This window comes from Oncorhynchus kisutch, linkage group LG25, assembly GCF_002021735.2.
Source record: "Oncorhynchus kisutch isolate 150728-3 linkage group LG25, Okis_V2, whole genome shotgun sequence".
NCBI lineage: Eukaryota > Metazoa > Chordata > Actinopteri > Salmoniformes > Salmonidae > Oncorhynchus > Oncorhynchus kisutch.
The window spans coordinates 38,471,932-38,488,164 of record NC_034198.2 but is presented as its reverse complement, the minus strand read 5'-3'; the positions used below and the strand labels follow the sequence as shown (position 1 = coordinate 38,488,164).

Below are 16,233 nucleotides of genomic sequence, written 5' to 3'. Positions count from 1 at the left end.
TATAGTGTTAGTGTGTGTTCTATAGTGTTAGTGTGTGTTCTATAGTGTTAGTGTGTGTTCTATAGTGTTAGTGTGTGTTCTGTAGTGTTAGTGTGTGTTCTATAGTGTTAGTGTGTGTTCTGTAGTGTTAGTGTGTGTTCTATAGTGTTAGTGTGTGTTCTATAGTGTTAGTGTGTGTTCTAGTGTTAGTGTGTGTTCTGTAGTGTTCGTGTGTGTTCTATAGTGTTAGTGTGTGTTCTGTAGTGTTAGTGTGTGTTCTGTAGTGTTAGTGTGTGTTCTGTAGTGTTACTGTGTGTTCTATAGTGTTAGTGTGTGTTCTATAGTGTTAGTGTGTGTTCTATAGTGTTAGTGTGTGTTCTGTAGTGTTAGTGTGTGTTCTGTAGTGTTAGTGTGTGTTCTATAGTGTTAGTGTGTTCTATAGTGTTAGTGTGTGTTCTATAGTGTTAGTGTGTGTTCTATAGTGCTAGTGTGTGTTCTATAGTGTTAGTGTGTGTTCTATAGTGTTAGTGTGTGTTCTATAGTGTTAGTGTGTGTTCTATAGTGTTAGTGTGTGTTCTATAGTGTTAGTGTGTGTTCTATAGTGTTAGTGTGTGTTCTATAGTGTTAGTGTGTGTTCTGTAGTGTTAGTGTGTGTTCTGTAGTGTTAGTGTGTGTTTTGTAGTGTTAGTGTGTGTTCTATAGTGTTTGTGTGTGTTCTATAGTGTTAGTGTGTGTTCTGTAGTGTTAGTGTGTGTTCTGTAGTGTTAGTGTGTGTTCTATAGTGTTAGTGTGTGTTCTATAGTGTTAGTGTGTGTTCTGTAGTGTTAGTGTGTGTTCTATAGTGTTAGTGTGTGTTCTGTAGTGTTACTGTGTGTTCTATAGTGTTAGTGTGTGTTCTATAGTGTTAGTGTGTGTTCTATAGTGTTAGTGTGTGTTCTGTAGCGTTAGTGTGTGTTCTGTAGCGTTAGTGTGTGTTCTGTAGCGTTAGTGTGTGTTCTGTAGTGTTAGTGTGTGTTCTGTAGCGTTAGTGTGTGTTCTGTAGCGCGTCTCAATTCGCAAGTAAATGCATTTGGTTTTAACGTGCTCATAAGGCATATATCATAATGTATATATCATAGTATATATAATAATGTATGTATCATAGTATATACCATAATGTATGTATCATAGTATATATAATAATGTATGTATCATAGTATATATAATAATGTATGTATCATAATATATACCATAATGTATGTATCGTAATGTATATAATAATGTATGTATCATAATGTATGTATCATAGTATATATAATAATGTATGTATCATGATATATACCATAATGTATATATCTTAATGTATATAATAATGTATGTATCATAGTATATACCATAATGTATGTATCATAGTATATATAATAATGTATGTATCAGAATATATACCATAATGTATGTATCGTAATGTATATAATAATGTATGTATCATAGTATATACCATAATGTATGTATCATAGTATATATAATAATGTATGTATCAGAATATATATAATAATGTATGTATAATAATATACACCATAATGTACGTATCATCATGTACGTATCATAATGTACGTATCATCATGTATATCATAATGTACGTATCATCATGCATATCATAATGTATATCATAATGTATATATTGTAATGCATATATCATAATGTATATCATAATGCATATATCATAATGTATATACCATAATTATCTATCATAACGTATATATCATAATGAATGTATCATCATGTACAGTTTAAGTCAGAAGTTTACATATACATTAGACAAATACGTTTCAAGTCAGATTTCACAATTCCTGACATTTAATCTGAGTAAAAATGCCCTGTCTTCGATCGGTTAGGATCACCACTTTATTTTAAGAATGTGAAATGTCAGAATAATAGTGGAGAGAATTATTTATTTCAGCTTTTATTTCTTTCATCACATTCCCAGTGGGTTAGAAGTTTACATACACTCAATTAGTATTTGGTAGCATTGCCTTTAAATTGTTTAACTTGGGTCAGGTGTTTCGGTAGCCTTCAACAAGCTTCCCACAATAAGTTGGGTGAATTTTGGCCCATTCCTCCTGACAGAGCTGGTGTAACTGAGTCAGGTTTGTAGGCCTCCTTGCTCGCACACATTTTTTCAGTTCTGCCCACAAATTTTCTATAGGGTTGAGGTTGGGGCTTTGTGATGGCCACTCCAATACCTTGACTTTGTTGTCCTTAAGCCATTTTGCCACAACTTTGGAAGTATGTTTGGGGTCATTGGCCATTTAGAAGACCCATTTGCGACCAATGTCTTGAGATTTTGCTTCAATATATCCACGTAATTTTCATCTCTCATGATGCCATCTATTTTGTGAAGTGCATGATGCTTCCACCCCCATAAGTCAAGGTTGGGTGTTCTTCGGCTTGCAAGCCTCCCCCTTTTTCCTCCAAAAATAACGATGGTCATTATGGCCAAATAGTTATATTTTTGTTTCATCAGACCAGAGGACATTTCTCCAAAAAGTATGATCTTTGTCCCCATGTGCAGTTGCAAACCGTAGGCTTTAGTATAGCGGTTTTGGAGCAGTGGCTTCTTCCCTGCCGACGGGCCTTTCAGGTTATGTTAATATAGGACTTGTTTTACTGTGGATATAGATACTTTTGTACCCGTTTCCTCCAGCATCTTCACAAGGTCCTTTGCTGTTTTCTGGGATTGATTTGCACTTTTCGCACCAAAGTACGTTCATCTCTAGGAGACAGAACGCATCACCTTCCTGAGTGGTATGACGGCTGCGTGGTCCCATGGTGTTTATACTTGCGTACTATTGTTTGTGCAGATGAACGTGGTACCTTCAGGCGTTTGGAAATTGCTCCCAAGGATGAGCCAGACATGGAGGTCTGCAATTTATTTTTCTGAAGTCTTGGCTGATTTCTTTTGATTTTCCCATGATGTCAAGCAAAGAGGCACTGAGTTTGAAGGTAGGTCTTGAAATACATCTACAGGTACACCTCCAATTGACTCAAATGATTAGCCTATCAGAAGCTTCTAAAGCCATGACATAATTTTCTGGAATTTTCCAAGCTGTTTAAAGGCACAGTCAACTTAGTGTATGTAAACTTCTGACCCACTGGAATTGTGATACAGTGAATTATAAGTGAAATAATCTGTAAACAATTTGTTGGAAAAATTACTTGTGTCAGTAGATGTCCTAAACGACTTGCCAAAACTAGAGTTTGTTAGCAAGAAATTTGTGGAGTGGTTGAAAAACGGGTTTTAATGACTCCAATCTAAGTTTATGTAAACTTCCAACTTCAACTGTTTATATCATGATGTATATAACATAATGTATGTATATATCATGTATGTATGTTACATAATGTATATCTCATCTCTGAATGTGCGTATGAAAATCCCTAATGTAATGATGTGAAACTAAATCACTAATTACGTGACCACTTTCATGTACTTAGTTATCCCACCAAGTCTGCGTCCCAAATTACCCTCTATTCCCTATACAGTGCACTACTTTAGACCCATACGACCCATAGGGCTCTGATCTGAAGTATTGTATAGGGAATATTTGGGTGTTATTTGAGACAAATGACCATGAATTAAAAAGCCAATGTGGTGACAGCAGCAGAGTGTGGAGAATAGGATGAAACAGCAATTTTGTTGAAAAACCTAAGCAAGCAAATTTAGCATACATTTAAAAAATGTTTTTTAAAAACACTTCAAATGATGTATTATACACCAACAAAACAGAATGTGTTACAATAAGTGGAAATGATATACATGAACAAATCAATAATTACAGAGATTAGTTTGAGACTTAAGTATGAGTTTTAAATGATGTAAATAGCATTCAAATGTAGACACTATTATTGCTTCTATACCAGAGTTGTGGACTCCAGTCACATGACTTGGAAATCGAGTTTGACTCGAGTCACACATTTTATGAAAATAAAATAACTTGAGACTTGGAGCCTCGACATTAAACGGATTTCTTGAAATTAAAATCGGGCCAGGTTTTGTAACATTTTTTCACTTATTTTGTGGATCTCCTTGCAGCCAGAGACAGTAGCGGGCAGCCAAGCGCGAAACAGATTGGCTACTGAAAACGCAGTCTGGTCCTTTGATTGGACCAGCAAACTGTCACTCAATACAGGTCGGATGAGCGAGCAGAGATTGCTGATTTGCTGTCCAGCTATAGGATCGGGTGCAGCGTAAACATCACATTGTAGGGAGAGAGAGGATTGACAATAATAAATAAATATGCAGCTCCCCAAAAAATTGGTGATCAAGAATATTAACTATTACTTTGCATGCTCACTAGCAATGGGGCAACAAACAACAATTACTAACATTTGCCTTCTGGTCTTTTGGCATGTAAAAAATCCTTGAAATGTATAATTTATTTATGAAGCTTGTATTTTCAATTTCTTGTTTAAATGATAAAAACTTGTTGTGGTGAAGAGGCATCATAGGCGCGTTTCTCCACTTTCTCCAAACTCCCACCATTGGAGCACTTTGTTCTTTGGTTGAAATGTTTGCTGGTGCTTTTGCACGTTTAAAGGCCACGTGTGGGAAATCTATAGTTTTTCTAATACTTACAATAATTGCTAGTGTTTCATCATTCCATCACCGTACATTTGATTATTTCACGTTTAATACTATACATATATTTTCATTGACCATTTCTTACGCTCTGGGTGGGCGTGATGTTCATTGTTTATTGAGGTAGAAGTTCTGTTCATTCAACAAAAGGTTTCCCTTGTTCATATTTCCCAGGTTTTGTCGGAGCTCGTTTGTGTCGTCTGTCATTCTGGTCGTGTGTAATGGAAGCGGTAATGCCTCAGAGGACTACGCTAAACAGGCTGACTACACCGCTCGCGCAGGCAAAATACATTTAGAAATCTGTGTTATTCAATTATTGCACACAAACTGCTCGCGCCAACGAGCGTCTGCGTTGCCAAGGGCTAAAATAGAAATCAGTTCTATTTCTGACGCAGATCGCGCTGCAAGTCCTGCCTCTCCCATCTCCTCATTGGTTTATAGAAGCAGGTACCCACGTGCCATCTCCTCATTGGTTATACCCACGTGGGTGACTGAAAGACTAACGAGGTCAGTGGTGGTAACGCACCTAATTTATGAAAAGTTGCCAATCGCAATATAAAGTCAAGAGAAGAAAAAGCCTGGAAGAAAGAGAGATGATTAGAAACGATTCGGTTGACCATTTTATGTGTGGATTAATTGGCGGAGTAGAGAACCTTGTGCATTTCAGGTAAAATAACAACTCAATGTTTATATCCCAGGACAAACTAGCTAGCAACAGCAAGCTAGCTAAATAGGACAAATTAGCTAGCAAGTGCAAGCTAACAAGCTAAATTGCCATAAAAGTTTAATGCTTTTCGACCTGTCCCCAAATTAATATCATTGGTTCAGAGTTTGTTTTGATATTTTAACCTGCGTGTCGTGATCGTGCTTGGTGTGGGGGGACAAAATTAATTTATGCACGCTGGCACACGCGCTCAGTCGGTTTGGGTTCCATGTAAGTGCCCTGTGTGCCACGCTTTGGAGTCAGTATGTTGAATAAGATAAAATGTTTGTTCCATGTATGAATGGTGATGAAATATCATTAATAATCATTAAGTCTGATTAAGAAGAATGTAAAAATGGATGTGGAAATTGCCTTTTACATTGTAGAACCAGTTTATTGGTTGTGTAATTGCCAATTGGGTAATTGTATTGTCCTGGGAAGGGCCAAGTGTATACATGTACCTGTTGAGCTCCTGTCAGACTCCTTTTGGTTCCTCAAGGGGAACTAGGCAGTACAGTTTGGCCCTTCACCTGTGTCCGTTCAGTTATGACAGGTTAAACCTGATACAGAGGCTATTTCTTCGGGGCTATTGTCCATGTATATTTGGTAAATCTACTTGTATATTTTATTTGATTTATTTCACCTTTATTTAACCAGGTAGGCTAGTTGAGAACAAGTTCTCATTTACAACGGCAACCTAGCCAAGATAAAGCAAAGCAGTTCGACACAAACAACAACAGAGTTACACATGGAATAGACAAACATACAGTCAATAATACAATAGAAAGCGTCTATATACAGTGTGTGCAAATGAGGTAGGATAAGGGAGGTTAGGCAATAAATAGGCCATGGTGGTGAGGTAATTACAATATAGCAATTAAACACTGGAGTGAATAGATGTGCAGAAGATGATTGTGAAAGTAGAGATATTGGGGTGCAAAGGAGCAAAATAAATAACAGTATGGTGATGAGGTAGTTGGATGGGCTATTTACAGATCTCCTTGTGGCGGGCCGGGCGCCTGCAGGCTGACCTCGGTCGTCAGTTGAATGATCATTTGCTCCGACACATTGGTGCGGCTGGCTTCCGGGTTAAGCGGGTGGGTGTTAAGAAGCGCGGTTTGGTGTGTCATGTTTCAGAGGACCCAAGACTCAACCTTCGCCTCCCGAGCCGTTGGGGAGTTACAGCGATGAGACAAGATCAAAATGAGGGAGAAAAAGGAGGTCAAATAACCCCCAAAAATGTTATAAAAAGACTGTTACAAGGTCCCTATCATCAAAATGTGTTGTAGACAAAATAATGAAAAGGGCCGTCTGGTAGCCTCAATACATTGCTAAAGATTTGTAGTTGAACCAGTCATTGCATGTGTAGATGGGTTTTTACATTTTTAAACTTTACTTGAGACGCGACTCGCTCTTAGAATGCACGACTGGACTTGACTCCAGACTCGTTCCGTTCTACTTTGGACTTGACTCCAGACTCGTTCCGTTCTACTTTGGACTTGACTCCAGACTTGTTCCGTTCTACTTTGGACTTGACTTGAGACTCAGACCTTGTGACTTCAATAACAGTGACTTGGTCCCACATCTGTTAACAACCCCTTCAAATCCAATCCATATCTTAAAAAAAAAAATAAAACTGGATCTTAGCCCTTTAGGTCCGGTTTCCCAGACACAGATTAAGCCCTGGACTAAAAAGCTCAATTGAGAATCTAAAATTGGACGTGCTTCTTAGTCTAGGACTAAGCTAAACCGGACCTATGACACCATACGATGGAGAGATAGATCAATAGTCGTAATCATCATGTCAAGTGTATATCATCAATGGTAGGTGAATGTCAATCACTAGGGTTTATGTGTCAGTCTAACGACTGTTGGAGGTGAGGGTGAATGTTGACAGTGCCACTGATGGTAGTGGTGGGTGGATGGGGTGCTAATAATGCAACCACACTACACTACAGTTACTACCAGGTGTCGATCACTGTGGGCGAAGGCAGTGCACTACGGCAGAGGGTCAAGAACAGGAAGACAGAGGAAGCAGTATGAGGGTTTAGGGTTTAGGTCGAGGACAGAGGAAGCAGTATGGGGGTTTAGGGTTTAGGTCGAGGACAGAGGAAGCCGTATGAGGGTTTAGGTCGAGGATAGAGGAAGCCGTATGAGGGTTTAGGGTTTAGGTCGAGGACAGAGGAAGCCGTATGGGGATTTAGGGTTTAGGTTAAGGACAGGAGGACAGAGGAAGCAGTATGAGGGTTTAGGGTTTAGGTCGAGGACAGAGGAAGCAGTATGAGGGTTTAGGGTTTAGGTCGAGGACAGAGGAAGCAGTATGAGGGTTTAGGTCGAGGACAGAGGAAGCAGTATGAGGGTTTAGGGTTTAGGTCGAGGACAGGAGGACAGAGGAAGCAGTATGAGGGTTTAGGGTTTAGGTCGAGGACAGAGGAAGCAGTATGAGGGTTTAGGTCGAGGACAGAGGACAGAGGAAGCCGTATGAGGGTTTAGGGTTTAGGTCGAGGACAGAGGAAGCAGTATGAGGGTTTAGGTCGAGGACAGAGGAAGCAGTATGAGGGTTTAGGGTTTAGGTCAAGGACAGAGGAAGCCATATGAGGGTTTAGGGTTTAGGTCGAGGACAGAGGAAGCCGTATGAGGGTTTAGGTCGAGGACAGAGGAAGCCGTATGAGGGTTTAGGGTTTAGGTCGAGGACAGAGGAAGCAGTATGAGGGTTTAGGTCGAGGACAGAGGAAGCCGTATGAGGGTTTAGGTCGAGGACAGAGGAAGCCGTATGAGGGTTTAGGTCGAGGACAGAGGAAGCCGTATGAGGGTTTAGGTCGAGGACAGAGGAAGCCGTATGAGGGTTTAGGTCGAGGACAGAGGAAGCCGTATGAGGGTTTAGGGTTTAGGTCGAGGACAGAGGAAGCAGTATGAGGGTTTAGGGTTTAGGTCGAGGACAGAGGAAGCAGTATGAGGGTTTAGGTCGAGGACAGAGGAAGCCGTATGAGGGTTTAGGTCGAGGACAGAGGAAGCCGTATGAGGGTTTAGGGTTTAGGTCGAGGACAGAGGAAGCAGTATGAGGGTTTAGGGTTTAGGTCGAGGACAGAGGAAGCAGTATGAGGGTTTAGGGTTTAGGTCAAGGACAGAGGAAGCCGTATGAGGGTTTAGGGTTTAGGTCGAGGACAGAGGAAGCAGTATGAGGGTTTAGGGTTTAGGTCGAGGACAGAGGAAGCAGTATGAGGGTTTAGGGTTTAGGTCGAGGACAGAGGAAGCAGTATGAGGGTTTAGGGTTTAGGTCGAGGACAGGAGGACAGAGGAAGCAGTATGGGGATTTAGGGTTTAGGTCGAGGACAGGAGGACAGAGGAAGCAGTATGGGGATTTAGGGTTTAGGTCGAGGACAGAGGACAGAGGAAGCAGTATGAGGGTTTAGGTCGAGGACAGAGGAAGCAGTATGAGGGTTTAGGGTTTAGGTCATGCACTAATATGAGGACCTACTATAACAAAGAAGCCGGTGAGAGAGAGATGGAACTGAAGCCGTGTTTCTAGACTATTATTCAGCCATTAAAGGAAAAAAAACGCTGTTAAACAGGTTAAACAAATTGAAATTAATGAATTAAAAGTAGGTGGTAAAAATAAAAGATTAGTAGTAGAAACTTGTTAAAATGTTATTTAATAAAAGTGAGGTAAAGCCAATGTGCTTGTTCACTCTTTAAAAGAAAACATTAGCTAGCTCACACAGTAGTATACATTTGTATAAATAGCCAGGCAATTTGTGACAAGCCTTAGGGTTTAAAAAAAAAAAATAAAGATAGCAGTAGACGCAGGTAGTTTCGGTCGGAGCGTTCAAGCCTTTTCTTACCATGATGGTGCTCTGTCTTAATTCTTCCTTCGTCTGTCATGTCTCCCTTTCCTGGTGTTTCCTGGGTTCCCTTCTGAGGGGTCATTTCCTGGGTTCCCTTCTGAGGGGTCATTCTACATCTTAGCCTGCCTAGCATTCTGCGCTTTTTAAAAAAGGGGTTACGTCTGAAATGACTGACCAACTTAAAGGGGCGCCCCCTTGGCCGGCCGTGCCCAGGATGGGAAGAGGCGTTAGGAGATGAATGGGACAACAAAAGCAACCGATTCTTTATTCTCTCTTTCTTTCCAAGGTGCTGCTGGGAAGGATGGGGAATGAGAGGACACGTTTTGGATTCCTTATGGTGCCTGCGCTTAGGTGGTGCATAGCAAGGCAGTCCCTTTTTCCGAGACTGTCCCTGAGTGGTATAGATATGGGAGAGTCCGTCAAAGAGTCCCTTAAGCTGGTTGTGATCAGACAAAATAGTAAGGGAGGGGACGCTAGACTGGCTGGAAGAACTCTGGGGGGAGTTAGCAGAGGTGGAGAATACCTGGGAGGTGGTGGAACCCTGTCCAGGCAACATGGGTGGGGGAGAGAGGGGGAGTGTACAGGGAGATAGGGTGGTGGTGGTTAGCTTTGCAGCCATGCCAACAACAACTGACGGAGATGGACTTAGTTTCCATAGTTCTGGCGGGGGGACAGGCTTTTTCCTAGCAGGACAACAAGACTGTGACCCTTTCGAGGCTGAGGGGTCTAAGATCTCGCCGGCTCGCGACGACCTACGACCGACAGGCGAGGGTGTAAAGAATTTGGAAAGCCCGTCGATAAGCCCTTTGGTTTTCTTGTTAACGGTGAGTATAGCTGCTGGGGTGGAGGAGGAGGACGAGGAGGACGAGGTGGGCGTGAGGGGGGGAGTGGTGGAGAGGGTGGAGGAGGAGGTGGTGAATTGGGGAGGAGGGGTGACAGCGTCACCTGCCCAACAGGGGTCAGCTGTAGCAACAGCCAATCTGTCTGTGGCGTTCTTCACAGATGCTGCATGACCAGATGAAGGTGTGGAACAGACGGTAAGCTTTTGACCCCTACCAGGTGACCCCCTTCCTCCCCGGGCTAGCACGGAGCCGGCACCACTGCTTACAGACCTAGACACCAAAACAACATAGGGTTAGGATACTAATAAAAGCTATATGGAGAAACAAAGCTAAACTTTAGGAGAATGTAAGTACTAACAACATAACTCAATAACAAAATATTACGATATTATTGATTTCCTCGAGCCAATAAGGTTGTTTACAGACACTCTGAAAATCATTTATTGGTACAACAAAGTAAGAAAAATATATACTCAAATAGATCATAATGATAAACTTACATTCTTTGTTTGAGCTTATTTCTGGGCCTCCCGATTGGCTTTGCATATCGACGTTTGATCTGATCGGCTTTCATATGCAGAAATGTCTTTCCATTTTCCTTGGGCCTGCAGACCTGACAGACCCAGGTACCTGGACACACACACACACACACACACACACACACACACACACACACACACACACACACACACACACACACACACACACACACACACACACACACACACACACACACACAGGGAGGGAGAAACAGAGTCAGAGACTAAATCTGTTATGAGGCTTCATCAATTCACAGGACACATTCATTTGAAACATTTCCTTTTAATGCAGACAGAGGGGGAGAGAGAAACACTCCTACTCACTTCTTACAACGAATGGAGAGAGAGAGGAAGAGAGAAACACTCCTACTCACTTCTTACAACGAACGGAGAGAGGGAGGGAGAGAGAGACACTCCTACTCACTTCTTACAACGAACAGAGAGAGGGAGAGAGAGACACTCCTACTCACTTCTTACACCGAACAGAGAAAGAGAGGAAGAGAGAAACACTCCTACTCACTTCTTACAACGAACAGAGAGAGGGAGAGAGAGACACTCCTACTCACTTCTTACACCGAACAGAGAAAGAGAGGAAGAGAGAAACACTCCTACTCACTTCTTACAACGAACAGAGAAAGAGAGGGAGAGAGAGAGAGACTCCTACTCACTTCTTACACCGAACAGAGAAAGAGAGGGAGAGACACTCCTACTCACTTCTTACACCGAACAGAGAAAGAGAGGGAGAGAGAGAGACTCCTACTCACTTCTTACACCGAACAGAGAAAGAGAGGGAGAGAGAGAGACACTCCTACTCACTTCTTACAACGAACAGAGAAAGAGAGGGAGAGAGAGAGACTCCTACTCACTTCTTACACCGAACAGAGAAAGAGAGGGAGAGAGAGAGACACTCCTACTCACTTCTTACAACGAACAGAGAAAGAGAGGGAGAGAGAGACACTCCTACTCACTTCTTACAACGAACAGAGAAAGAGAGGGAGAGAGAGACACTCCTACTCACTTCTTACAACGAACAGAGAAAGAGAGGGAGAGAGAGACACTCCTACTCACTTCTTACAACGAACAGAGAAAGAGAGGGAGAGAGAGACACTCCTACTCACTTCTTACAACGAACGGAGAAAGAGAGGGAGAGAGAGACACTCCTACTCACTTCTTACAATGAACAGAGAAAGAGAGGGAGAGAGAGACACTCCTACTCACTTCTTACACCGAACAGAGAAAGAGAGGGAGAGAGAGACACTCCTACTCACTTCTTACAACGAACAGAGAAAGAGAGGGAGAGAGAGACACTCCTACTCACTTCTTACAACGAACAGAGAGAGAGGGAGAGAGAGACACTCCTACTCACTTCTTACAACGAACAGAGAAAGAGAGGGAGAGAGAAACACTCCTACTCACTTCTTACACCGAACAGAGAAAGAGAGGGAGAGATACACTCCTACTCACTTCTTACAACGAACAGAGAAAGAGAGGGAGAGAGAGACACTACTACTCACTTCTTACACCGAACAGAGAGGGAGAGAGAGACACTCCTACTCACTTCTTACACCGAACAGAGAAAGAGAGGGAGAGAGAGACACTCCTACTCACTTCTTACACCGAACAGAGAAAGAGGGAGAGAGAGACACTCCTACTCACTTCTTACAACGAACAGAGAAAGAGAGGGAGAGAGAGACACTCCTACTCACTTCTTACAACGAACAGAGAGAGGGAGAGAGAGACACTCCTACTCACTTCTTACACAGAACAGAGAGAGGGAGAGAGAGACACTCCTACTCACTTCTTACAACGAACAGAGAAAGAGAGGGAGAGAGAGACACTCCTACTCACTTCTTACAACGAACAGAGAAAGAGAGGGAGAGAGAGACACTCCTACTCACTTCTTACAACGAACAGAGAAAGAGAGGGAGAGAGAGACACTCCTACTCACTTCTTACACCGAACAGAGAAAGAAAGGGAGAGAGAGACACTCCTACTCACTTCTTACACCGAACAGAGAAAGAGGGAGAGAGAGACACTCCTACTCACTTCTTACAACGAACAGAGAGGGAGAGAGAGAGAGAGACACTCCTACTCACTTCTTACAACGAACAGAGAGAGAGAGAGGGAGAGAGAAACACTCCTCACAACCAACTACATTCAATTAAATCAACACAAGGCAGGGAAATCCATAAGAAATAAACCTCCACCCAAACAGACTTCTAGTCTGCGTCCCAACTGGCAATTCCCTCTACAGTGCAACACTTTGACCGGTGGAGAGAATAGGCTAGCATTTGGGACACTGCCCATGTCAGCATGTTTTTGAGCAAAGCGATTCGACTGTGAGAATATTAGTCTGTCTGCCAAGCGTCCTACACTTCAGTACATGTTCAATCATTCCACCATAGCTGTAGGGCCTGTACTGTAATCTACAGATAATACATCACCCCTGGGACTGGGGAATCATTTGATATGTATGCTAACTCCTAATAAGCCATGTCTGCTTCACTACGATGGAGACAAAGAAAGAGACAAAGATTATATATATATATATTAGAGAGAGAGAGAGGTTATGATCTGATGAGTTCCTGCATTTTTCAGCATGTTCTTTTTCAGCATAGATTTACAGTTAAACTTTTTTTGTCAGGAACATATATACAGGACACTACCCTCTACAACATAACCTTCACACCAAATCATAACTCAAAACCTACAAACTGACTTTGGACGGAATTACAGAATCACCTGAAATGCTTTGCTATGCTTTGCTATGCAGCAAAGGCTCTGGAAAACAACAGAAACCTGAAAACACCATCCAACCTGGAACTGAGTGAGTAATGTTTAGTCTGAAGCTATATTTTATTTCCAAAAGCCAAGAAGAAAAACGCATTACATTACTTTATAATGACTGAATGCTAAATTAAGGCTGCCAAGCTTGATACAGCTTCAATTAGCACTGACGTGTCAAGTGAGAGGTGTCAAAGCCCTTTAGCCCAACAATGGCAGCAGAGTCGAACAGTCTACTCCAACCAAATGGAGAGGTGCCCTTTAGCCCAACAATGGTAGGAGAGTCGAACAGTCTACTCCAACCAAATGGAGAGGGCTTAGAAGCTCCCTCCCGCTGTTAAGAGGTCATTAAAATACAGTACCCTGTGTATGTAAAGAATGATAAGGCAAGAAAATATCACAAAATGAAGCTCCTTATGGAAAATCAAGAGACACTTTTTGCTGACTAGTATAAAAATGGGAACATCAGCAACCTCGTCTTTCATACAAACCATCCCCTGGCATGGCACAGTGCTATATTAGCACACTACCCCTCTAACTTCTTTGGGACTGGGGGGCAGTATTTAGTAGCTTGGATGAATAAGGTGCCCAGAGTAAACTGCCTGCTACTCAGGCCCAGTTGCTAATATATGCATATTATTAGTATAGAAAACACTCTGAAGTTTCTAAAACTGTTTGAATGATGTCTGAGTATAACAGAAGTCATATGGCAGGCAAAAACCAGATAAAAAAATCCAACCAGGAAGTGGGAAATCTGAGGTTTGCAGTTTTTCAACTCATTGCCTATCAAATATACAGTGTCTATGGGGTCATATTGCACTTCCTAAGGCTTCCACTAGATGTCAACAGTCTTTAGAACCTTGATTGATGCTTCTATTGTGAAGGAGGGCGGAATGGGAGCTGAATGAGGTCTACCACTGTGCCATGAGCTGACCACGCGCGTTCACGTGAGAGTTAGCTGCATTCCATTGCATTTCTACAGACAAAAGAATTCTCCGGTTGAAACATTATTGAAGATTTATGTTAAAAACATCCTAAAGATTGATTCTATACTTCGTTTGACATGTTTCTACGGACTGTAACAGAACTTTTTGACTTTACGTCTGCTCGCATCTAATGAATTTGGATTACTGGGCTAAACGCGCGAAAAAAAGGAGGTATTTGAACATAAATGGACTTTATCGAACAAATCAAACATTTATTGTGGAACTGGGATACCTGGGAGTGCATTCTGATGAAGATCATCAAAGGTAAGTGAATATTTATAATGCTCTTTCTGACTTTGTTGAATCCACAATGTAAAGCTTTTTTGAAATCTGACACAGCGGTTGCATTAAGGAGTAGTGGTTCTAAAATTCCATGCATAACACTTGTATCTTTTAGCAATGTTTATTATGACTATTTCTGTAAATTGATGTGGCTCTCTGCAAAATCACCGGATGTTTTGGAACTACTGAACGTAACGCGCCAATGTAAACTGAGATTTTTGGATATAAATATGAACTTTATCAAACAAAACATACATGTAATTGTGTAACAAAGTCCTATGAGTGTCATTTGATGAAGATCATCAAAGTTTAGTGATACATTTTATCTCTATTTCTGCTTTTTGTGACTCCTCTCTTTGGCTGGAAAAATGGCTGTGTTTTTCTGTGACTAGGTACTGACCTAACAATCGTTTAGTGTGCTTTACTTGTAAAGCCTTTTTGAAATCGGACACTGTGGCTGGAATTACAACAAGTTTATCTTTAAAATGGTGTGAAATACTTGTATGTTTGAGGAATCTTAATTAAGGGATTACTGTTGTTTTGAATTTGGCGCCCTGCACCTTCACTGGCTGTTGTTGAGGTGGGAGGCTATCTTCCTGAAAATCCCAGAGAGGTTAAGAGAGGGGGTGTTAACTTCTCTAGAATAGGGGACAGCATTTGGAATTTTGGATGAAAAGCATGCCCAAATTCAACTCCCTGCGACTCATCCCCAGAAGATAAGATATGCATATTATTAGTAGATTTGGATAGAAAACACTGAAGTTTCTAAAACTGTTTGAACCATGTCTGTGAGTATAACAGAACTTATGTAGCAGGCAAAACCCTGAGGCCAAACCATTGATGTTTTGTTTTTTTGACGTCACTTTTTTCAATGCGATTTCATTGGGAATCCAGATTTCTAAGGGACTTGCTTGCAGTTCCTACCGCTTCCACTGGATGTCACCAGTCTTTAGAAATTGGTTGAGGTTTTTCCTTTGTGTAATGAAGAAGTAGCCAGGTTCGAAACGATGGTCACTTCATGTGTACTGTTTGATAGAGGCGCGTGACCAGAAAGCTAGCGTCAGTTTGTTTTCTTCCTGTATTGAACACAGATCATCCCGTCTTCAATTTGATTGATTATTTACTTTAAAAAATGCCTAAAGTTGTATTACAAAAGTAGTTTGAAATGTTTTGGCAAAGTTTACAGGTAACTTTTGAGATATTTTGTAGTCACGTTGCACAAGTTGGAACCGATGTTTTTATGGATCAACATTTTGGATATATATGGACGGAATTAATCGAACAAAAGGACCATTTGTGCTGTTTATGGGACATATTGGAGTGCCAACAGAAGAAGCTCGTCAAAGGTAAGGCATGATTTATATTTTTATTTCTGCGTTTTTTATTTCTTTCTCTTTTGTTTACGGAGGTGCTATCCTCAGATAATAGCATCGTTTGCTTTTGCCGAAAAGCCTTTTTGAAATCTGACATGTCGGATGGATTCCCAACATGTGTAGCTTTAATTTGGTATCTTACATGTGTGATTTAATGAAAGTTAGATTTTTATAGGAATTGATTTGAATTTGGCGCACGCTACCGTCCCACATATACCAGAGAGGTTAACGAGGGGTGGACTCAGGATACTAGACAACAAGGATTCTGAGTCCGCTAATACA

At 41.4% G+C, this 16,233-nt stretch overlaps 1 protein-coding gene across 9 annotated transcripts in view; it reads right to left on the bottom strand.

Moving 5' to 3' along the window:
• The window catches only part of LOC109869887 (histone acetyltransferase KAT6B), a 101,072-nt gene that overhangs the window by 36,725 nt on the left and 48,114 nt on the right, over positions 1-16,233 (bottom strand). For 7 of the 9 annotated variants that reach the window (XM_031804659.1, XM_031804661.1, XM_031804662.1 and 4 more), the window contains 2 exons: positions 10,488-10,617; positions 9,143-10,257 (listed from right to left, as the gene is read on the bottom strand). In XM_031804659.1, the coding sequence (XP_031660519.1) occupies positions 9,143-10,257; positions 10,488-10,617 (1,245 nt within the window). The remainder of the gene's footprint in view (positions 1-9,142; positions 10,258-10,487; positions 10,618-16,233) is intronic. The other 2 variants (XM_031804665.1, XM_031804666.1) reach the window with 1 other exon arrangement.